General features: G+C 33.3%; 1 protein-coding gene across 6 annotated transcripts in view; it reads left to right on the top strand.

The window, feature by feature from the left end:
- The window catches only part of ADGRB3 (adhesion G protein-coupled receptor B3), an 856,580-nt gene that overhangs the window by 390,925 nt on the left and 440,153 nt on the right, over positions 1-25,502 (top strand). For all 6 annotated transcript variants that reach the window (XM_031964675.1, XM_031964677.1, XM_031964676.1 and 3 more), the window contains 2 exons: positions 194-388; positions 25,334-25,402. In XM_031964675.1, the coding sequence (XP_031820535.1) occupies positions 194-388; positions 25,334-25,402 (264 nt within the window). The remainder of the gene's footprint in view (positions 1-193; positions 389-25,333; positions 25,403-25,502) is intronic.

The raw sequence follows: 25,502 nt of genomic DNA, 5'->3' as shown, positions 1-25,502 counted from the left end.
AAACTTTTGCCCCAGGGATATTTGTTCATTTATGTCCATAAATTTGACACATTTTAAAGAATTTAATACCTCAAAAATAAATCAATCCCCTAACAATTTATTGACACATTTAGAAATGCTTTTATTTACCCAAGCCAGGTAGAAATACAATAAAGAAGATTCTGATATTTATTCCATTCTTTGCCCATAACAGATTAAAGAGCACCTTGCCAAAGGTCAACGAATGTTGGCAGGTGATGGAATGTCCCAGGTGACCAAGACCCTGTTGGATTTAACTCAGAGGAAAAATTTTTATGCAGGAGACCTTCTAATATCAGTGGAAATTTTACGAAATGTGACGGATACCTTCAAAAGGGCAAGCTACATTCCTGCATCTGATGGTGTACAGGTAAGAGACAAGAGAACATAAAGGAAGGGAGTGATTGAGAGGAAATCAATTTTTAGCTTAGAGGAACTAGAGCCAGGGTTGGACACAAGACAAGAAGTTTGGCAAAATGGAAAAAGTATTTGGTTTTATGGAAGAGGATTTTGTGTTCTATTTTCTCCCTGGAAAAAATGACCTTGATTAGAGTAGGTTGCTTCAATCCGTGTCTCATGCCCCATACCACAAAAAAGTCAATAATATTTCTCACAAAGATAATCAGTGAGGTCTGTAAAATGTTCTGAGCTTTCAAGATTAAAAAAAAACTATCAAAATTTTAAACTGATATTGCAAAGACTTTATTTTCACACTTATCATCAGTTTGACATAGAAAAATAATAGAAACTTTTCTTTAGGTTCAATACAAGTATACTGGGTATCTTAAGAACTTAAGTTTTTTAGTGTTTCATTTCACAAATCAATTAATAAGTATTACCTAGGCTATGTTATAAGAAGTGAGGTGAGGGATAGTCAGATTGTACTTATAATAGTATAGTCAGACAATATTAGCAAATGTATTTCTTAAAAGAAAAGCAATCTAGTAACTATTCATAGCCTATTTTTCATGTATGAAAAGACTATTTCATTGTTTTATATCAGCTCCGTTCAATTTTAGGTTGAAGTCCAAGCACTCAAGAGTTTCAGCTTTTATCAGGCCACAAAAACAAGTAAAGCTCATTAAATAGGTAGATACTGTGTTTTGATGTAGGTTCAATTTGAATTTGGTATTAACTTTAAGCTGTAGGCTGACTAATAGCTGAAAACGATTGTTGATCATTGAATTTCCAGCATGACCTATCCTTCTATCTTTTTGCATAAAGTTCATTAAAATAAGAGTTTGGCAGAACTCCCAGATGAAGTATTTTTTGTTTGTTTGTTTGTTTGTTTTTTTTTTAATTTCAGTCAACTCTTCATTTGGGAGTTGTATTTGCACTACTCAGGAAGAGATTTCCAAAGTAAATGATAGCTAGTATTTTTAAAGTGTTTAAGGTGTACTAAGTTATTTCTCACAATAACCTTGTGAGACAAATGCCATTATTGTCTTCATTTTACAAATTTAAAAAATAATGTAGAAAAGAGGGTAAGTAATTTGCTAAGGATTACACAGCTATTAAGAGTCTTGAGTTAAAGAAATGAATTAAAGTCTGAGTCCAACAAATGCCTTGCCACCTAACTGTAAACAAGTTTGAACAGTAAAAACAATCATATCTCCATTTTATGGATAACATTTCTATGAAATTTTATGAATTCTTATGAAAAAATTCTATGAATACGATACATGTTCTTGCTTTCGTTCTTAATGTGTAGGATAACAATCCCTAATTCAAAGTACTCAGAGATATCTCAAAGTGAAGAACAGAAGCTTTATTAGAATCTCATGAGAAGTGGACAATCCACTCACTGAAGTCTCAGATGATTACAAAGTTAGAAGCAATTAAATAGTCATAGAAACCCACGACTCCCCTCTCCACCAATCTGGCTTATTTTTACTGCCTGCTTAGATGGAAATAGCACAGGTTTGCTAGATCCTAGTCAAGACAATATAGTTAATTTATAGCTGACCACAGTAAATTTAGGCAATGTTTGCAAACATTTGCTTGAGCTGATATGAGCATTCCATTGTAAAATTTATACAAAGAATTTCATTTTCCCAAACCCATCAGACCTTCATAAACTAAAATTTAAGTTATAAATTCAATCTACCTTAGTTAATGATTTTATGAGAAACTACATACATAATCCCTCACAATAAGGAGATTTATTTAAAGGTAAGTAATCTCCTAAACCAGAGGGGTTAGAAGGTTTTCTAGACTAACCAAGGAGATTTAGTTTACCTGAGGCTTCTTCAATCAACAAATAGAGATAGCTAGTTCAGAGACTTCTTGAATATCTCCAGGCTATTAAAGAGTTAGATTCTTCTTTAAGCAGTTGTCTCTTAAATGTTTTCTCTTAGAAAGTCTTTGTTCTTCCCAGAGCCTAAAGATTAAACCCTTGGTGCTGAGTCTTATTATTCTGAAAAGTCCTCAGTTTCCCCATTCATTCATTACTTTTTTTTTTTTTTTTTTGGGAGGGGGAGTTGGTAAGAAGACCAGTCTTGTGATTTCACAGAGAAAGGAATTGTCTGCTCACTAGTTTAATCTACTACTTAAATTATCTGCCTACTATTTAACCTACTACTAAAATGGTTATACTAAGATGTATGACATTAAACAATTCACTTAGCATCTTAATACCTAGGTTGGTCTTCCTACCCACTTTTTATTGTTCAAAGTATTTTGTTTTTATTATATGCTATTAACTGTCTTAAATATTTTTTTAAAAAATATTTATTACATAAGGAACTTTTTTTTCTAATTTATATAAAGTAAATAAATGAAAAACATTCCCAATTCCTTAATTTTAAAAATACTAAGAATATTTACCAACATAAAAAGTTTTCACTGGATTTTTTGAATGATAGTATTAGAATAGATATTTTCCATCAAGAAATTTAAGATATATATTTTTTGACAAACAGATCATGATTTAACCTTGGCTGTAAAATGAACTAGAGAAGGAAGTGGAAGCAGAAGTGGAAAACCACTTAGTATCTTTGCCAAGAAAACAAGGAAGACTTGTGCATTACTGAAACAATTGATCAACAATTAATTACATTTTTTTGGTGTCACTTTTATCATCACTTATCACATGGTATCTTACATGTCTTTATTGTATATATGATTTTTTTCTCTCTTTTGTATGAGGCTGTAAGACCCTTTAAAATGTGGACTAAATTGTATCTATTCAACAGACAATTGTTGTAGCATTCAGGAGGCACCTGATACGATGCTTCAGAAAGAGTATTTCAATCTTTAAAAAGATTTATGGTTCCTATTATTGTGGATATTCTGCCAACACACATTATAGCCTCTCTGCAGCTCAGAATCCTGATTTCAAGAGTTGCAGTGGCCACAAACAAAAATGAATCCTCATTACCTGGTGGCCAACTTAGAGGCACTGAGATATCACAAAATGCTGTCTCTGGACTTCAACTATGGTAACAAACATTAGCTTAGTTATATAACCCCAGGAAGATCATTTAATATCTCCATGCCTCAAATTTCAATTATTGTTAATAATAATAATAGCAGGTCCAAATGTTCTTTAAAAAGGGAAAGCATGAGATTGGGGGGAGGGAATTATTAACTACCATTAATTGTAATAGGCACTAGGTTAAGCACTTTATAAAATAAGACTGAATTCTTGCCAAGATGATGCTGCAGAGTAATTCAAGGAATCTGTTAATGTTTGATGAACGAATAGCAATTTAAATCCCCCAAACTCTGACATTCATAGAATGTTAACCAAATAAAAATAGAAAGGGAATAAAGGACTAAACTGTCTCTCTCCAGTTGTGAGAAGAACTGGTCTGATAAAAGGAAAGTGAATCAAACAGAAATGTTTAAGGATAGAAATTTATATATATATATATATATATATATATATTGTTGTTTCTTTTATTGAAGAAAGTAAACTTTCACTTTGATCAACTCAATGATTTTCCTTTAATCAAATCTTTTAATTAAATTTAGTAGTATTTTTCTATGTGTAAGGAACACCTATTGGTTTACAAAAATATACTTGACTATAAAGTATATACTATAAAAGTATGAACAAACTATATAACATATACAAACTATATAAAGCTACAAAGCAAATTTTTGCCCCAGGAAAAAAAAGGATCATTTTTATTGTGTCTTTTTTTTTTTCTTTTTTGAGTTTTGTATTTTTTCTAATTAGATGTAAAGATAGTTTTCAATATCCATCTTTGTAAGTTTTTTAAGCTCGAATTTTTTCTTGTTTCCTTCTTTCCTTTACCTCTCCCCAAGACAGTAAGCCATCTGAGATAGTTTATACATATACAAACATGTTAAACATATTTCCACATTAGTCAGACCCAGAACAAAAAGAGTAAAATAAAAAAAAGTTGAAAATAATATGATTAATATGCATTCAGATTCCATAGTTCTTTATCAGGATATGTTCAGCATTTCCGATCACAAATCCCTTATAATTGCCTTGGATTTTTGCATTGCCGGGGACAGCTTATTCTATCAAATCTGATCGTTTCACAATGTCAGTGTTTTTGTGTACAATGTTCTCCTAGTTCTGCTTACTTCATTCAGTATCAGTTCATGAAGTCTCTTCAGGTTTTTCAGAAATCCTCTTTCTCATGATTTCTTATACAACAATATCATTACAGTCATATACCACAACTTGTTTGACCATTCGCCAATTGATAGACATCCCCTCAATTTTCAAATTTTTGCCACCACAAAAAAAGCTGCTATCAATACTTTTGTACCTCTAGGTCTTTTCCCCTTTTTTAATGATCTCTTTTGGATACAGACCTAAGAATGATATTGCTGGATCAAAGGGTGTGCAAGATTTTATAGCCCTTTGGACATAGATCCAAATTGTTCTCCAGAATGGTTGGATCAATTCACAATTCAGGCAATGGTTCCATTCATCCAATTGTCCTACATCTTCTCCAGCATTTATCATTTTCCTTTTCTGTCATATTAGTCAATCTGATAGCTATGAGTTGCTACCTTACAGTTGTTTTAATTTCCATTTCTCTAATCAATAGTAATTCAAAGCATATTTTTATATGACAAATAACTTTAATTTTTTTTCATCATATCCTTTGCCATTTATCAATTGGGGAATAACTTGTATTCTTGTAAATTTGATCTGGTTCTTTATATTTGTGACAAAATTTAGCTTTTATCAGAAATACTGGCTATAAAAATTGTTTCCCAACTTTCTGCTTCCCTTCTATCTTGACTGCATTGTTTTTTGCAAAACATTTTTAATTTAATATCATCAAAATTATCCATTTTGCATTCCATAATGTTCTTTATTTCTTGTTTTGTCAAAAATTCTTTCCTTCTCCATAAAATCTGACATTTGCTCATGTTCTCACCCTTATGTTCGCATCATGGACTAATATCAACTTTATCTTGGTATGTGGTGTGAGATGTCAGTCTATGCCTAGTTTCTCCCACATTATTTCCCAGTTATCTTAGCAGTTCTTGTCAGATAACAAACTGATTCTTTCTGACACTGAAGAGATAAATGAGATAGAGAGACAGAGAGAGAAATAGAAAGAGATGGTTCATCAATACATCATTTTTGCATTCTTTGTTCTGTTTTTTTTTTAGTTAATAAATATGTATTAAATGTCTACTAGGTTCTAGGCACTGCATTTATCACTCTTAATATTGCAAGCGGCTTTTTTTTCCTAATGGAGATAGCAGCTAACACTTATATAGTTTTTTTTTTGTTAAGATTTATAAAGATTACCTATATCATCTCATTTGTTCTTCACAATAATTCTGTAAAGGAGGTACTATTATTATTACTATTACTATTACCATTACTATTACTATTATTATCACAACCCAGAAACCTTGTTCTAGAATTTATCATTCTAACATTGATCATGTCCAAATCCTCATGATGCCACTTTTGCTTTTCTTAGTAAAGTTAAAGGGGTGGTTTGCCATTTTCTTCTCTAGCTCATTCTTACAGATAAGATAACTGAGACAGACTGTTAAGTGATTTGTCCAGGGTCACATAGTGTCTGAAGCCAGATTTAAAATCAGGTCTTCCTGATTCCAGACCTATCCACTATGCTCTGTCCACTATGCCACCTACCTGTCCAGGTCTGGCATTAGAAATATTTTAACTAAAGTTAAATCCCCTTTACTTGGAGATTGTGAGATTTAATATATTAATATTAATATATTAAGGAATGTACGATTCCTGAGGAAATGTCAATCGTGCTTATTGTAAGAAACTTCTGATCAGTATAAATATCATTAGCATATCATTTGCTCACATATGAATCTCTTGAAAATAGAAAAAAAAAGCATCATATAAGTATAAGGTATCATTAGTAGTAAATAGTAGAAATTTTGGGAGAAGGGAGTGTTTTTCTTTTTTTGTTTACTTCTTTGTTTTTTTTATAACAGATCTGTAATTTTATTGATATGGGGAAAACCTAGTGAGGAACTTTCTGTATTAATGGCAATCTACTCTTACTTTGCAATTTTTAGAAATAGAGAATTGGCTGTAGTACTGAGAGCTAAGGGACTTCCCCAGGGTCACAAAGCCAATGAGGGTCAGAAGAGGAAGTTGAAGGATGACTGTCTTACCCCGAGGCCATTTCTCTAACTATAATGCCATATCACATAAATATAATGTTAAGTAATGTTAACATTTATAATTAATTAGCAAAATCCATGGCCTTTACTTCTTCAATGATAGCTATCTTATTATATTAATTTTTTTATATAATTTCATGGGATTATAGCTCTAAGAGTAAGATACTGTAAAGATCATTGAAGTCTAAAGTTTTCTAGCTGAGGTTCAGGGAAATTGAATGATTTTAATCATAGCTATACAACTATTATATGACAGAAAGAAAACTTGAACCCTAATCTTCTGCATATACAAAATTCTTCTCACTTCATTTTTTTTTTCTAATTGCCTACAGATCTATCCATGAGAATCTGATTCAGTGATTTTTGGAAAAGAATAATAATATATTTATACTTCATATACATATATGTGGAGGGAGATTCTGTTTGAATTCATTATTCTATACAAAATTTTCCAGAAATTTGTGAATACTTTTTAAGATAAGTTTAAAAAAGAATAAATCCTTCATAATTATTTAATTAAACTTTAAATATATAGATCTTACTTTAAACATTATTTTTCTTCTTAAAAATACATTTATGATTTAAATTATAAGTTGGAGGTAGCCATAGAATAATGGCTGGAGAAATCTCCTTAAATTCACCAATGTTTAAGATATATATAAACTAGCTATGTGATTCTGGACAAAACATTTAACTTGTAAGAACTCTTGATATCTCTCTAAGAAATCTCCAAATTTCAGAAATAATGTCCTGTGTTGATAGCAATTTCCTTATCTAATGGTTTTCTATTTCTTTGTAATCACAGTTCTGGTCCCTCACCTTAACTTTATTATGAATTGATAATAATTTATTATGAATCTTAGTCTATTACAGCATTTAAACTCTATTTCCATTTGAAAAGAAGGTATTTCAAACTTACTTTGTAAACATTATTAAATGTTTTGCATCTATTTAACAACAATATTCTATCATAGTTGACAACTGGAAAAAAATGTAAATTAGAAAAATTTCCAAAATGTTCTTAAACTAGTAATGTAGTAATGTCTTTAGGATTTGAAATGAACACTCTTTTTAAGTTGACTTTCAATTATAATCCATACTCTTCTGAAACAATAAAGCAGATAATACAAAAATAATTTCAGTTTTCTTTGGTAATACATATTCATATTGATATTTGAATATGTCAACATCTGAAGTAGGGGTATTTTGCAAATTCTTAGCACTTTAAACAAGATGAGAATTGTAAATATCCAACTAAGAAAAAAAAAGAAAAGATTCTTACCTCCACTACCAGCCAACACTAGTAATGAGGGAAAACAAGAAAAAGAAAAAAACAATCCTATTCATTGCTTCCTGTTCTATATTAAGGAATATATCATGTGGTCTTATATTGCAACAGACATTAGAGATAAGCTATTCCTCCTAAAGGAATGTACTCTATCCCTAACACAGTTATACAGCCTCTATTTTAATACTTGAAGTTAAAGAAAACTCACTAATAGTGATCTGAAGTTAAATCAATATACCTTTCAATCAGAACTAATTGAATACCTATTGTTTACTCAACAAAGTGTTGATATAGTTCTGTGGAAGATTTTTTTTTTAAATAACACAATCCCAGGAGTAACAATATACAATTGAAGACACAACTTATTACTATTTAAAAGTTCGTTCCCAAATATTCTCAAAGAAGAATTTAAATTTAATAGAGTATATTTTCAATGTTTTCATGAGTCATTTATATTTTACTGTTAATGTAAGTGTTGTCCCTGTTATAGCTAAGGTCTCTAAACACTATAAGCAACTCTTGGTCACTTGGAATCCCTGATAGATGCAAAAATTAAGAGTCTTGATGAAGCAGGACACTTTCCAAGTAGCCCTTAAATGATGAAGAGGAGTTGGATTAGCAAAGTAAAGCAAAGGAAGAAAACAGAGATAGGCACTTAGAAGGTACTCAATAAAAAGCAGGCTATTTATTGATTGAATAGTATGAATAATATGAAATGGAGGGAAGCATGTTATTATAAGTAGGCAAAGAGCAAAGTAATCTGACAACAATGAAGAGTACATGTTCAAATAAATTAAAACAAATATTTATTACGAGTCTTGTTTTAGGCAGTGTAGACTATACTGGGGTAAATGTTGGCTGAATAACTGATAAGCACCTTCTGTGAGCTTAATAACTCTATATTTGGTATCAGTGATGCAAATAGAAAAATGAGATACATTTGCCTTCCAAAAGTTTATATTCTAGAATGGGATATAAAATACATGGCATATTAGTGGTCAGAGAAGGGAATTTTGTTCAGACAATCAGAAGGAATGGAAATGGATCATATGGCAAAAATTTTCACTGCTTTTTATATTTCAATATAGAATTAATTTGATTATTGTTCTCAAAGCATGAGCAAAAAATAGAAGTAAGAAGAGAGGGCAAAATATTAGCAGCAGGGGAAACATCAAGATGTTTGCAATAAATAGGTAATGGCATTTTGGTGAATGGCTGGGTAGGAAGTAAAGCATAATATGATCCCATAAAATGTAATTGATTAAGTGACTTTTCCCTTATTTGCCTTGAATAGGGATAAATCAGGCCCAAAGTGATATATCAGAATTGATTGGATAAACTTCCATAAGAAAGAGAGATATGGCTCATGGAAATCCTTGTTTGGAGTATTACTCAATAGGAACAAAGGGTCAGTGGAAGGACAGGTGATGAGATGTCTAGGTGGTAAAACTCTAATGATTGTAGTTATGACATCTTAAGACCTTTCTTTTCATCAGACTTTCATCAAAAGTTTCATCTTTTCATCAGTATAAGTTTGACAAAATGAAAAATAGGATGTTATAGAATAATATTAGTTATTAAATAATATATCATACTATTATCTTTTTCTCATGTGGGTCAAAGTTACCTTAAAATTCAATTTAATTCAGATATTTATTAAATATATGATAAAATTTCAGATGCAAGAAGATAGAAAAATGAAATTAGAGAAACCACTCTTAAAGAACTTAGGCAGCAGAGGGATGGACTATTATAAATACTAATTGCAATATCAGTTTAACTGTAATTAAATGTTTAGAAGAGTTCAGATCCAATGGCCAAATAGATTGAAGTCAGGAAAACTATCCTTAACATGGTATATATTAGAGAAGGATTCATGAAAGGGATGTAGGCCTTGAAAGAATAGGGTAGTGTCAATAAACATTAATAGTGGAAGGAGGCCTGTCCATTCCATTAATGATAGATGACTTACATAAAGGCAGAAAAGAGGTACCAGAGGGTAGAGGTACCCCTTGAGACAGATACTGTTTTTTTAAAGAAACTTAGTATAAAATAGAGAACTAGATATAGAATGATACAAAATGGGAGTGGGAAATCAATTAGCATCCTTGCAGATATTAGGGGACAATCAAAAAAAAAAAAAGATTAATGTGGAAGAATTGACAAGAATCAATATCAGGATTTCCCATCTCACTGAGAACCAACTTATATAAAGTCTTATAATTTTTCCTCATAACAATGACTCAGTTATTATTATTACTATTTAATGGATTGTTTATTTTCCTGCTTAACAACTAGGAAAGATTTCCTCCTATTAACATAATAGTAGTGGTTGCCCTTAATAAAAGAAATGATTATTGATGCAGCATTTAAACCTGGCCTTACTATAAACATGGCAATAAGAAATGAGTTAAATAGCTTGTTTAAATGTGCTAGATGTTTAAGGAGCCAATCCTGTTTAAGAGATCAATATAATTGAATTCCGCTAAGGGTAAGCACACACACACACACACACACACACACACACACACACACACATGGTGGGGGGAAAAATGTATAGTTATTGGCTTATAGCAAACCATCTCTACATGAGAAAAATAAATAAACATGATCAAAACCTTCCTCTCAATCCTTCCCCCCCAAAAAAAGGACTCAAGACAGCTTACAAGGCATCTTTACTTATTTCTTTTTAATTTATTTTTATTTTTAATTTATTTTTAATTTAATCTATTATTTCACCAGGAGCTTCCTGAGTCAAAGTTTCTTAAACTGAGGCTCACAATCAGAGATGGAAATCACATAACTAAATGTAGGGAGTCATAAATTTTTAATTGATTATTAGCAAATGCTTGATTTGTATACCTGTTTTATTTACCTATATATCCAGAGTTGTGTAAAAATTTCTCAGGCAAAAAGAGGTCAATAGTAAAAAACCTTTTAGGACACTCTGTATTAGAAACTCCCTCTACTAATATGAATCATTTTCTATTAGGCAATTGCCTAAGGCAACTAAATTTATAACTGTCTTACCCAAAAGCACAGAGCCATTATGTGGCCCATTCAATCAATAAGCATTTATTAAGTGCCTATTATATTCCAGGCACCATGCTAATCTTCCTAAATCAAATTTCTTTTCTAGCTACTACATCACACTTCCTACAATATTATGTACAGCAAACTAGTATGACACTGACCACATCCCAGATTCAGATATATTAATTGATCTAAACTAAAGAAATTAGTGTATTAATAACATAATATTTAGTTTATTAATTAATTAATAATAGAACATTCAAGTTGGTCTGTGATCTTGCTGATTAAAATCTTGATCACAAGGCATCTATGGCAACAATCCTAAGCTCCTCCTACTCATGCTCTCCCCTAAATTTACCACAAAAGTTCAACTGATGTGCTAAGGTCTTCCATATTTTCCCTCGATAACATGATAAGAACATTAAAGTACTCCTGCCTTATCTTGCTCTCAAGTAGCCTATTCTACTTTTTCCCTGATATATTTCACATCTATTCTCCTTTGAAATTTCTCCTTCCTTACATGTGATAGATAACTCACACCCATCATATGCCTCTCTTAAGCCATTTTGTGATATTCATTTTCAATTCCTAACACCTTTTATGTCCGATACCTTGAAATCATAATCATAATAATGATGTTAAAAGTGATGGGCCTTTCCTTCTTGAGTAACTTGGGGGCTATTAAGGTAGTTTTGTGACTTTCTGATAGCAATTCAGACTACTGTACCATAAGGCAGTTCCAGCAGCAAAGGATTTAGGATGCTGTGCTTGGAGTCAGGAAGGCTTACTTACTTAGTTGTACGACTCTGGGCAAGTCACTTTGCCTCTCAGCTTTAGGTTCTTCATGTGTAGAATAAAGGTAATAAAAGTATAATAACCACACAGATTTGTTTTAGGATCAAATGCAAAAGGGTCTTACAAGCCTTAAAAGGTTATATAAATCTAGCTATTATTAATATCCTTATAATTATTTATCTCTTCCTGTTCATTGTTGACACAAATATATTATCTGTACTTCAAATTCTATAGATTATCATTTTCAAATTCTATAGCCTGCAAAATTTGGGCAAAAATGTATTCTTTATCCATTTGAGTTTTCCTATATGGAGGATCAAGATGAAGTGGGTTGTGGTCCCTTTAAAAAACTAGTCCTTTCAGATTGACTTATTCCTTTCTGATTCCCAACCCCTCCTGGCTGATGCATTATCAATTCAAGAAGCTAGGACCTTTGATTCACAAATCCTGGTCAAAAGCACCCCTTTGAATTCCAGTAGAAGATCCTAGCTTGTCCCCGCCCCCACGGAATCTGACCCAACTTGGGCTCTCCCAGCCCCCATTCTAATGATCTGCTCAGGTTTTCCAACCCCCACCAAGCAAATTCTAGCCCTAGCTGAAATCCAGGGAGGAGCCAACTTGGGACTCCACCTACGGGTCCCTTTAGCTAAATCTCTCATTATAAAAGGAACCAGACTAAAATCCTCTCTTTGCAGAAGTTCCAAACATGCCAGCTATACTATGCTTGGCATCCCAAGGACTCTGCCCACTGGAATAATGTTTCCAGTGCCCTCCTCTTTTTACCTAACACCTTTTACTAACTAGACTTGAACCTTACTTCCAATCCCCATAATAAATCTCTTTTATTAATCTAGGTTTTCTGGTCTGTAAATTTCTTTATAGAGAACTACTTGTGCCACCATTAGAACTCATTTAATTCCCTACCCTTGTGCGGAATCCAAAGGGGTTGCAGGGGAGCTCCATTTGACTTTCTGTACTCTAAACCTACCACTAGACCTCATTTTCATTTGGGTATCCCAAATCTATATCTCATCAAAGACAAAGCTTTTAGAATAGTGATGAAACTTTTCCAGTATTCTAGGGAAGAACACAATTAGAATAGTATTATCACAAAGAGGAGTATCTGTTGTGCCATAACAGAAATAAGACCCAACAGAAACTTGATGTGGAGATTTATTAATAATGGAATATTGACAAGCAAGTGTAGCTACAAGAAACTGAGCAGTTCTTAATTAATGAAGCTTCTAGTTTATAAGGAGCAAGAAGCACAAGGGTAAGGGTCCTTATCTCCATAAGCAATAGTTGTACAGAAGCAAAAAAAAAAAAATGAAAAAAAAAAAAACCTTTAGTTTCTTATTTAGGGATGCCCTTAGACTTCATGCTAAGTTGTTTCAGAGAGTTAACAAAGAAGGCAGGCAGTTGATTGAAAAACATAATCTAAGGGGTCTAAGAGAAGGGGGAATTTATTATAATTTCTCTGTCATGGGATAACAGGGTATGTCTACAGGGGGTTTGATCAGGGAATGCCTACTTTGTGCATGATGGGTGGAAACCTATCAAGGTTTTTGCATGGGGTTAAGAAGATGCCTTGGGTTGTGCTTGGGGGCAAGTGGGTTAAGTCATGCTGGCTAGAGCAGTTCTCCTTTCAGGCCCCAGGGGTTTCACTGTAATGTAAGCTTCCAAGGTTAGTTAAGGGTTAGTTAAGATGTTGGGGTGGTACTTCATTCCCCACTTCTTTTTTTTTAAACACCTCAAATCATTGATGTGAGCTGTTCATATTATCCATGGAGGGAATCACTGGCTTCCCGGAGGACCAGTAGTTTTACTGAATTAATTCTTGATTGTTTCAAGTGAATTGACTGATTGATAATATAGAGACCAACAAGTAGGGCCAGACAAAACAGCAGGAGGGGCCCTGCCAGAGCAGAAATAAGGGTATTTATCTATAGGGATGATCAAAAAAGACTCTGGTCCTTGTTCTCAGACTGCTCCCTCTCTACCTGTTCTTTAAACTTTTGCAAACAAAAAAAGAAAGATTCTCCTGCATAGTCCAGGAGATATTAGCATAAAAGCAGCAAGCTTCCTCCAGGGTCACACACAGACTCCTTTGCCTCAGGAGCGAGACCCAGGGGAGGACAGAAACCAAAATACATAGAAGTTTATCTTGGATCAGGAAGACTTGGGCTGACACACATCAAATGAGCCATTGAGGCAGGCCAACTAAGCTCCCTCCGGGATGAGAAAGTAAGAGGTCCATACCAAGTGTGTCCAGGATGAGGACCCTCCCATCCACCAATCTTCCTGGTCCCTATGCCTCCTTTTGTTTTGGCGAAAAAATCATCTGAAAGGGCTCCAAGTGTTGAGTAGCCAGCCCACATATAAGTCCTGAAAGTGAATTAAAGTTCCTATATATAACACAGGATACATGGGGTTTTCTCCTCTGGTATTTATCCAATGATCCCTCAAATAATTACATATTGTGAAGGGAACATTGTATTCAATTAAATAATGCAGATAAATTCTATAATTTTGACAAACATCAAACTTGAATTGTTGGTGGTGAATCTTTTTTCAGTAACATTTATCCAAATTTTAGCCCAGTGCTTTTCATCCTAAGTCACAAATACATTGTAACAATGGATCCATTCAGAATTTGGTGTCCATTCATCAACCAGTTCCAGTTCTTTCCCAAATCAGTGGAGTCCAAAATCCTTTGGGAGTAGGGGTAATGGTCTCATCTTCTGAAATTACTTCCTGCTGGGGTAGAGCTGGGTCATCCTACAAGATCCCATTTTGGGGGGTGGTATGCTGGAACTGATTGAAGCATCCAATGGGTTGATCCAGGTCCCTGAAGCTGGTCAATACAGTTATAACCAACCAAAATGTAGAATAAAAACAAATTTAACAAATAAGAGGTTACAATAGTCTAAGATGGAAAGACTGAACCATAAGTTTTGCTATAAGATGTAGAGAGGCCAAAATACACTGGCCAATAACTTTTCACATAAGGAAATATGTTTGTCACAGGACACACAATACAGACAAATTTAAAAATGTGCCAGAAGTATTCTTAATAAACAATAAAATAGTTAGGTACAGACAATTGTGTCAATTGCACTTACATTATTTTGGAAACTTTATTTTCTACTGGGATAAACATCTAGTAACTGATAGATAACTAGGCCAAATACTCATTCACCTAATTGTTTAGGATGTAATGACCTACATATAGTCAGATTGGAAACAGCAAGGTATAATTAAATTGTGCTTATGACTTCTATTGATCATTTGCTCTGATTAAAGAAATTTGTTAGAAGAGGAAAAAACAGGAACATGGTTATACTACTGGTCCTTCAGGCTTGGGAGCATAAACATGACAGGATAAAACATCCTTAGCTCTGAGTAACATATGGCATTTCTCTGGAAATTTGTGGGTTACTAATAATGATCCATCAGGCAATCATATCCAAATTCAAAATTCAAGACAATATTAGTCACAGTCTCAAGAGATTTCATTTCAATAGCAAATTTCACCAGGTATATACAAACACACAAAAAAATCTTACAAATCATTGTGCATAATCTATCAAATGCATATGCAAAACATAGTCAAATTTAATGCAGGGATATCAGGTTAAAATTCTGCTCTAGGACTTCAAGAAAGCTATAGATCATTAAACAAGGAGACCATTATGCATTTATTTAAGCGCACAAGTAAATATTAAATGACTTGCTGAAAGCAGATGGAGACCTTGGTAGAAATAACCATTTTCAGAGAACTTGAAGTTCTAACAAAGTTAGAACTCTTAAAAGTTTCTTGCATTGCTAAGCAGTGGAATCTTTGATACAGCAACAAAATGACCTTGCCATAAACATGAAAAATAAAAACAAACATTCAGTTATTAATACCATATAAATGTAAGTTATTCCTTTAAACAATGAAAGCAATTAATGTTAAAGGAATTTCATTTAATGGGAGGAGCTCCAGTGAGTGGGTTTGTTTTCTCACTTCTAAGAAACAGCCACATCCAGTGGGGATACAGTGAGTTAAATCTTCACCTTTCTAAGCTGTTGGATCTTTCCCTTTTCCCTTCCCCCATTCCATGTGGTGAAACTCCCAATTCCACCATGCTTCCCATCCCCATTTCTCCTTATAACTAATTTCTTTAGGGTGCCTAATCCCACCAGGACTCAGCCTGCCAGCTAAGGATATGCCCCAACCTCATGGAGTGACTCCTTTCACTTAGCAAATAACAAGTTCCAGTAGGAGCTTGCCCTTTCCATTATAAATCTATCTTGTACCAAAGATAATGGCCAATGCGAATTCCCCACATGACTGAACCCTCACTTTGGTACCTATCATCTGGTATCTATATAACCCACATAACACCTAACAATTTTTAAGTTTCAATATTACAAAAATAACCCTAAGTAATTTAACAATTTCACAATTTTCATAAGTGATAGCCTACCACAAAAATGGATAGGAATCTCATGTAATTTACAGTTATTTCCAATTTTAACAGACCAATTAAAAGTTATTTTAAAATACTTTAGCTTTTGATATTCTAAATAGATATTCCATTCAAACTATCTATTGCTTTTACAAATCAATCTTTCTTGCTTTGGACCAAATTTCATAAAACTTATACATATGTTCAGCAGAGCTGACAGAATTTTAAAGCTTAACTCAATTTTTATAAATTACTCAATATATATTTTAGAAAGCAACAAACTTCATCCAATTGGGGCATATAAACATGTGACCCCCCTAAGGTAACCTATCAGAACTTTGTTTTAATAATCTATTTTAAACTTAAAATCAAATCAAATACAGATTTAAACTTCTAGTAGTAATGTTTCAGTATTTGCACACAAATTTCTAAGATCCTATGCTTAAACAAACTTAAAATTCTAGCACATACCATTATATAATGATCATCTCATATAATTGTAAGCGGTTCATCATATAAAATTTACAACTCATCTTGATATCTGAGGAAATGGCCTCATGCTAAACATTTCCAATGTAAAAGTCAATCATTGTAAGTTGTTCCTATTTAACAAAGTTGTGAATTATCAGTAAGCTCATTCTTTCATTGGGATCTATGTAAATCAAACAAGTTTCTTAGGGATAATAACCTTATAAAATAGTTTTAAGAAGCTTAACAAATTTGCTCTTTAAGAGGAATTTCAGAAGAAGACTACTCTTCACTTCCTATCAGTTTACTTTTCTTGATTGACATCAGCTTTCTTTGTTCTTTTTTACCTCTCCCCCATGCAGAGCTTCATAGTCTTAGGTCTCCAGATTTTTAAAATGCAAACCTAATAAAGATAAGGTTTTACTCTTTTTTTCCCCCTCTGTGAATAAGAAAAGCCTTGCAGAATAAGCTATTTTAAAAGCAGCTGAATGCTTTTCTATTTTTCCCAAAATCAGTGCAAAAAGATTATGATTTATATAAAACTGCTTTTACTATCTGTTGTATCCTGCTTTCTAGAGCTCCCAAGTTGGGATGACAATATATATACCATTACTTTCCAGAGCCCTCACACCGGGATGATTAAAATATACCTTCCTAGTGGAGAGGTGATGAGGCAGGAATCCTGAGGATAGTGGAAAAATGGAGTCTGTTTATTCTAAGGACTTTTCCCTTTATATAATATAACAAAAACAACACTGTGCACATAGGACCACATAAACAACATGCTATTGTATGTAGATTGCCAACTGGTATCATTCTTTGCCACCTGGTATCACTCTGCTTCAATCTCAACACAGGTTGTCACCACCCCTTGACTTCTCATGAAGGCTGAGAACCCTTAGGGGAGATGGGGAGCGGAACCAGACATTGTTAGCAGGTATCCTCTGAGCTGAAGGGTCTTATACCTCACCCAGAGTTTTCCCACTGACTGTGACCCTCTGCAACTATCATATCTCAAATAACAAATTACATTGAACTGAGTGAGTATATTTTCTTTCTCTCTCTCTCTCTCTCTCTTGCCTCTTCCTCCATGTGTCCCTGCTGCAGTCAGGAAATGAGAGAAAGAGGAGAAAGAGAAAGAGACTCTCTTTATTCTATGCACTATCCTCCTTGCAGAGGCCTTAATTTAGTTAAATTTTCTTCCAAATTACTTTACACACAAAAAATATTCATTTATCTCAACATTGATCTTATATGTTGGTCACATCTAAAAACTATATAAAGTTACTAAATATGAAGTAATTAAATCCAATAAAGTAGTTAACACTCATATACCATTTGTTTTATTCTAAGCACCTTTGTAATCATGTGATCCTCACAATAACCCACTATTTCTCTTTGCTAATCAGAAAACCGGGCAGAAATAAAATAATTTAATATAAATTACATAGTTAATACATTACAATACCAGATGCAGAAGCTGGCTGACTTTTCCTTTAGTCATTCCTTTTGACAGAACAGGATCAATTTAGACTTAGTCTGATACTATAGTCAACACCATCTTTAAAACTTTCCTGAAAATGACTCAAAAGGTGGCCTAAAGGAGACAAGGGGGAGATGTTGTTTTCCCATGTTACAGAATCAGAGGTTACAGAAATAGATGTGTCTCCGGACATCTCAGAGATGCCCTGAAAGAGAGGTCACTATTATGTGACTTTCCCAAAATACTCTCACCTAATTCCTAGACTCAAAACAGAACCAGAGATGGTACTTCTTATCTCTGGATGATTTTCCAGACTCCACCATTGCCCACTGGGGAACTGAGTAGGGAGAGGACATATACTAAGACTGAAACTGTTCAGTTCCGAGTTCCTGGAACATCAACAGTGACTGATTCCTGTGAAACTAAAAGAGGGCCAGGCCATTCTTCTATCCTCTTCTGAAGTTCTAGGAGTCTCTTTTGGCAACACAAAAATGCCAATCACTGGCTGGGGCCTCCAAATGTTGTTCCATAACAGATGCGAGATAAGATCTAACAGAAATTTGATGTGGAAATTTATTAATGATGAAATATTGACACGCTAGTGTGGCTACAAGGATCAAGCAGATAATAGATGAAGCTTCTAACTTATGAGGAGCAAGAATCAAGATGGGGAGGGTCCTTATCACTGTAAGCAATAATTGTACAGAAGCAAGAAAAAAAAAAGCAAAAAAACAGCCTTTAGTTCTTTATCTGTGGATGCCCTTAGACTTCATGCTATCTTAAGATGTTTCAGGGAGTTAACAAAGGAGGGGACTGATTGAAAAACAACCCTTAGGGGTTTAAGAGAAGGGGCAGTTTATTGTAATTTCATGGGGTAATAGGGTATATTTACAGAGAGTTTGATCACAGAATGCTGACCTTGGGCATGAAGGGTGGAGACCTATCAGGGTTTTTTGCATGAGTTCAAGAAGATGTCTTGTGTTGCCCTTGAGGACAGGTGGTTTGAGTCATGCTGGCTATAGCTTTCAGACCCCAGGGATTTCACTGTAATCTAAGCTTCCAAAGTTAGGCAAGAGTTAGTTAAGATATTAGGGTGGTACTTCATATCTATAGAGTTTTATAATCCACAGGGAATTCCTCTCAGCTTGAACTCTTACCACCAGGAAGTAAAATAAATTTGTAGAAAAAGTATAAAACACTTTGTATTTGTGTCAAGAACAGGAGAGTAGAGGAAATGTAGTAAAACTGTTTTTTAATGGATCAGGAAAACTAGAAATCTTGATTGGAAATAAGTGATATTTCTTAAGTGCATGTCCAAGTGTTGTTTATGATTAGATGTTCTGTGCTCCTGCTTACCATTAGGACTTCAAAGTATGATGATTATTTGTTTAAGCTGGGGGCCTGGAGTCAGATAGACTCTTCTTGTTGGGTTCAAATCTGGCCTGAGATACTTACTAGTTGTGTGACTCTGGGCAAATCATTTCACCCTGTTTACCACAGTTTTCTTATCTGTAAAATGAGCTGGAGAAGGAAATGGCAAACTAGTACCTTTGCCAAGAAAACTCCAAATGTCATCATGAAGAATCAGACATCACTTTAAAAAAAAAAAAAAAGGACGGAAAAAACCTTTCATGAAACCACAGTGTCAGAATGGGAACCTATCTACTTTAACTCTTAATTGAACAAGAAATCTTTCATGAAACCACAGTGTAAAAATGGGAACCTATCTACTTTAATTCTTAATTGAACAAGAACCTCTACTATACTGGTAATGTTGTATTTGAACTCAGATCTTTCTGACTCCACTATTACCGGTTGTAGCACCTACCTGCTCCAATACAAGTGTAATATATTTCCATACCATCCAGAAGTAAAGGTCTTAGTAAATAACATTGAGAATAATTCTTGTATTAGAGATATTTTAGCTAGATTGATTGGAATCCTTGATTCAGGGATTATGGAATTTAATATATTAATGAATGCAAGATTCTTGAGGCATGCTATCTATTTTGCTAAATGTCAGAGACTTTTGATTAGCATGAATGGTATTGCAGAGCAATATTTGCTAATGTGAATCTGCCAAGAAAACCCTATGTGAGATCATAAAGAATCCGACTGGACTGAAGGGACCGGACAACAATAGGTACAAATTTCTAGCATCCTGGACATTCCCTGAAATGACTGTAAAAACCACAAAGGTAGTTTCTGCCGTAGAATTTATAAGAAGTAAGCAAGCAAAAAATTAGACCTGATTCATGCATTACAAAGAGAAAACTAAATAGAAAAAAGATTGGGTTAATATCTGAAGGCAAGAAAGTACCCTGCTTTCTAGTCTTCCTGGATATCTGACTTTAAACACAAATCAAGTCACCAGAATGTAAAAAGGTTATATTGAAGGAACTAAAAAGAATATTTGACAACAATAAGTTACTCAAACCAGGAAAAGATTTGATAACTGGTGGCAAAAAAAAAAAAAAATTTCTGTTATCAGAAATATTATGTGAGGTAGCCACAATGATCTAATTCTTCCACAATCATTTATGAGAATCAGGTGACATTACCTTTTGTAGGAAGTTTAAGATAAAACAGGTAGAGCCCTAGTGCTAGTAGAATATTATCTAATTTGTCTTTTTGCAAAAACTTAGTCTCATGGTCTAAAATAACTGATTATGTCCCTCAAAATACTGATTTTTTAAAAATGCTCTGACAAAAAAAATCTCCTAGCATGCAAAGCAAATTGATCTATTTATAATATACTGTGTTCAGCCATACTGGTGATATATTTTTTAAAAAATTGATGGGATTGCATCATTGTTAGCACCAATAATGTAAATATTAACAAAATAGAAATATTAAATGGCAATTCATTCAATAAACTTTTATGGAATACCTCCTGTGTGCTGGGTATAGTTCTAGATGAATATGGGAGAAGCAGACACAGGCCCTGCCTTGAGGGAATTCAAAATTAAAATAGAAAATTTTTGTCAGATTCATGAAACTGCTTATGTAATACTTATTTTTTAAATAATTATAACTTTTTATTGACAGAACCCAATCCAAGGTAATTTTTTTTTTTACAACATTATCCCTTGCACTCACTTCTGTTCTGATTTTTCCCCTCCCTCCCTCTATCCCCTCCCCCAGATGCCAAGTAGTCCTATACATGTTAAATATGTCACAGTATATCCTAGATACAGTCTATGTGTGCAGAACTGAACAGTTCTCTTGTTGCACAGGGAGAATTGGATTCAGAAGGTAAAAATAACTGGAGAAGAAAAAACCAAACATGCAAACAGTTTACATTCATTTCCCAGTGTTCTTTCTTTGGGTGTAGCTGTTTCTGTCCCTGATTGATCAATTGAAACTGAGTTAGCTCTTCTCTTTGTCGAAGAAATCCACTTCCATCAGAATACATCCTCATACAGTATCGTTGTTGAAGTATATAATGATCTCTTGGTTCTGCTCATTTCACTTAGCATCAGTTCATATAAGTCTCTCCAAGCCTCTCTGTATTCATCCTGCTGGTCATTTCTTACAGAACAATAATATTCCATGACATTCATATACCACAATTTATTCAGCCATTCTCCAATAGATGGGTATCCATTCATTTTCCAGTTTCTAGCCACTACAAAAAGGGCTGCCACAAACATTTTGGCACATACAGGTCCCTTTCCCTTCTTTAAAATCTCTTTGGGGTATAAGCCCAGTAGTAACACTGCTGGATCAAAAGGTATGCACAGTTTGATAACTTTTGGGGCACAATTCCAGATTGCTCTCCAAAATGGTTGGATTCGTTCACAATTCCACCAACAATGTATCAGTGTCCCAGTTTTCCTGCATCCCCTCCAACATTTGTCATTATTTTTGCCTGTCATCTTAGCCAATCTGACAGGTGTGTAGTGGTATGTGATACTTATTTTCAACAGGGAACAAATTATAAGCTTGTATTTGATATGCTACGAGAAACAATGATTGAGCTCTGGGAAGACTATAGTGCAAATTGGAACCAGAAAAATGATACTTGCAGTCTCTATCAGAGCCACTGCTACCTAGTGTGCTACTGATGACTCTCAAATTCCACATAAATGGGAATGGAAACAACTTGTTATCTTCTTTGCAATTCCCATTCTTCCTTAATTTCAGTAGGGTGCCATTGGTGACCTTGTAACATGATGAAATATGTTTTTGTTTTATTTAGGTTTGTTGATCATTGTTGTGAAGTTTTACAAGTTACTTAACAGCTGCTGTTTTATACTTTTGCCCAAAATAATCTTTTTTTTTAATCTAAAAAACTGCGATTGTTAATTAAGTGATTATGGGTATTTCATTTAATCTCTAAGACCTCAATGAGGGGCTAGATGGTCTTTGATTCCCTTCCATGTTAATGGAAGTTCCCTTCTAGGTCAATGATTTGTTGAGTTTTGATTCTTAGTTTGGTTAGCTGAAATCCAGAAGCTGGAATATATATTATATTCTTCATGTACTGGGATGATATTACCAGCTCAATATTAGTAGGACATATGTTTAGAATTTTCTCCACTTATAGAAATGGATTTGCAAGACCTGATCCATGCTGTTTTGGTTTAACAGCATATATTTGTAAAATATCTGGCAGAGGTTTGTGGTGTCATGGTAATTTAATAATGCAGTTATGGAACAGAGAATAACTCACTGACCTCTCTGGAAATTAGACTTGTATTTTTGGCCTTATTAACACAGTACTCCCAACTGAGTTAATAGGTCATAATAAATTAAGGAATTTTGAATAATAAATAATTTCCTGGCCATAGATGTAGGTGTAGCATAATGGAATAAACAATTGTACATTCATTAGGAGTAAAAGGGAAAAAAATGAAGAAAAGTTAAAGGAATTGAAAATAGTTCTAAAAACAAGACTGAACTTGTGAAAACATGTAGCATAAAATATTTCTGTAACTTTTGTAGAGGTTAGGACTTAATGTTTCAACACGTGATATCCTAAGAACTATTCAAATAAATGGCAATAGTATAAATAGAACAATTAAATATAGACTTAACAGCTTTAAGCAAACAAAGATAGAGGAAATGAAGCATCTTTGTTTTTCTTGTAAAATCACCAAGATGAACTTAATTAAAGTCTGTTTTGGGGAAACTAGAGCTAGAAAAGAGGATTAAAAAACTTTATAATTTTTTTCTGTTACTTTCCTGTAGCACCTTCAAAATTTCTGATCTCATTCCGAATGGATAAGAAAAGGAATAGTTGATCTATCAATTAATTTGATTATTAGCTTTTGTCTATTCCACCATACTATTACACATACTTTATAATCTTTTCTACAAAACTCTTGTGTGCCTGTATATTTTTTGTATATGAAATATATATATATATATATGACATATACATATATATATGACTTGAAAGAGATAGAGACATACTTTTTAGTCTTAAAATCCTTACATAGCTAATTGACCCTCCTTACTTTTTTCCTAGAAATGTCCCTTCTAAACAGGTGTTGACATACTTTCAGTCTTGACCAAACATTACAGAATTTTTTTTTTTAAAGGAAGGCTGTTTCTAGGCTGGGTTAGCCAATCACTAAGTGAAGTATTTTATATCTGTTTGTGTCCATCCCAGTCCCTTTATCACAACCTACTTACAGGGCTTATAACAACAAACAATAGAAACACATGGATATTAACAATAATTACAGTAAATGTGTGTTATTAAGAGGAAACTATTGGGTATTCAAAACAACATTAAGTGAGGATAATACCAAATCTTAGCTAAGCTAACATTAAACTAGGCAAAAAATAAATTTTTCATGTATTTATTAGTGGCCACTAATAGTGGTTCAGTGAAAAGAGTCAAGACCAAGACTAGGATAATGGGAAACTGATGAAACTAGAGAAGGCAATAAGAGGAGTAAGAGAAAGGAAAAAAATGGGAGTAATAGAAAGAAGAAAGACACCTGTTGCTCCAATAGTGCTGATGCCAAGAGGTGAATATCACTTTATCTTTCTCTCCTGAAGAGTTTAGAGAGTCATACCTTCCCTGTAGGCAAAAAATCTACTTTTCTTTCACCCTCAGTTTCCCCCAAGAAGTCTGGGTTTTTTTTCTTTCTCCCCAAACAGGAAAGAAATATAAACCCGAGGTAGCTTTATGACCAGCTAGAACTTTGACAGGGTTTTTTTTTTTTACAGGATTAATGGGAAATAGTGGAAAGCTATCACAGAAGAGAGGGATACTGAATAGTAAAAATTTCTACATCGTATAAAGAGAGAAATTAAGAGCTTTTGATTGTTGATATATTGAAGAATCACAGAATGTTAGAATTGAAAGGGGCGTAAGAAATAAAATTCCAAATGGAACCATATTTGTAATTTGGAAGTGATAAGAAATGTACACAGTGAAGGTTGATTAAATGAAGTATTTTGATAATCTCAAAGGATATTGGTTTTCATATTAAAAAGAAAAGAAAAGTAAGTGAATTTATTTAAACAGCTAGCTGGCACAGTGGATAGTGTTCGACCTGGAATAAGAAAGATGAGTTCAGATTCATTAATCTGAAAAGTTTATAGAGTATCTATAAAAAAGTAGAAAAGCATTTGAACTATGTGAACTTGAGCAAGTTACTAAAATACTTCTTCATCTGTAAAATGGAAATAATAATAGCTCCTGCCTCTCAGATTTGTTGTGAAAATAAAATGAGATTATATTTATATTGTTAACTTTAATAAAATGTTAACTATTATTATTACTTATAAAGCAACTTTGAACCTTAACTACAACTATTTTAGTCAGATGGGGATATGGAGATAACAAATTCTTTCCTACAAAGGAATCCCTGCTCCTGAAGAGAAAAAAAAAGCAACACAAAATATTAATCTTACAAAAGTGTGTTACTAGAATTATTATATATGAAGAATAAAAATGAATGATTATATAGTCATTTTAAAACATGGTAGAGGATATAATAGAACATATGAAATATGAGGAGAAACAGGAAACTTTTAAAGTATAAATATATTGAGATGTACAAAGCATATAAAAAATCATGTAATTTTAGATTTAGAAAGAATCTTAGAGATCATCTAATATTACATATTGATTAATTAGAACTTTTTTATAGGACCAATTCAAATGAATATTGTTTAAGGAAAGAATGCCTCATTTAATGTCATGCCCATTTTAATTTACAGAACTTCTTTCAAATAGTTAGCAACCTTCTAGATGAAGAAAACAAAGAAAAATGGGAAGATGCACAACAGGTAAGATGAATTTGGATGCTTTTAATAATATTGTCCAATTAGAGTTGTAAAAATTAGTCTTAAAATCAAATGTTTAATTAATTTTGGGGATATTAATTGT

Source organism: Sarcophilus harrisii, chromosome 4 (assembly GCF_902635505.1).
Source record: "Sarcophilus harrisii chromosome 4, mSarHar1.11, whole genome shotgun sequence".
Taxonomy (NCBI): domain Eukaryota; kingdom Metazoa; phylum Chordata; class Mammalia; order Dasyuromorphia; family Dasyuridae; genus Sarcophilus; species Sarcophilus harrisii.
The sequence above is the reverse complement of the archived record's forward strand: the minus strand, read 5'-3'. Positions and strand labels throughout refer to the sequence as shown.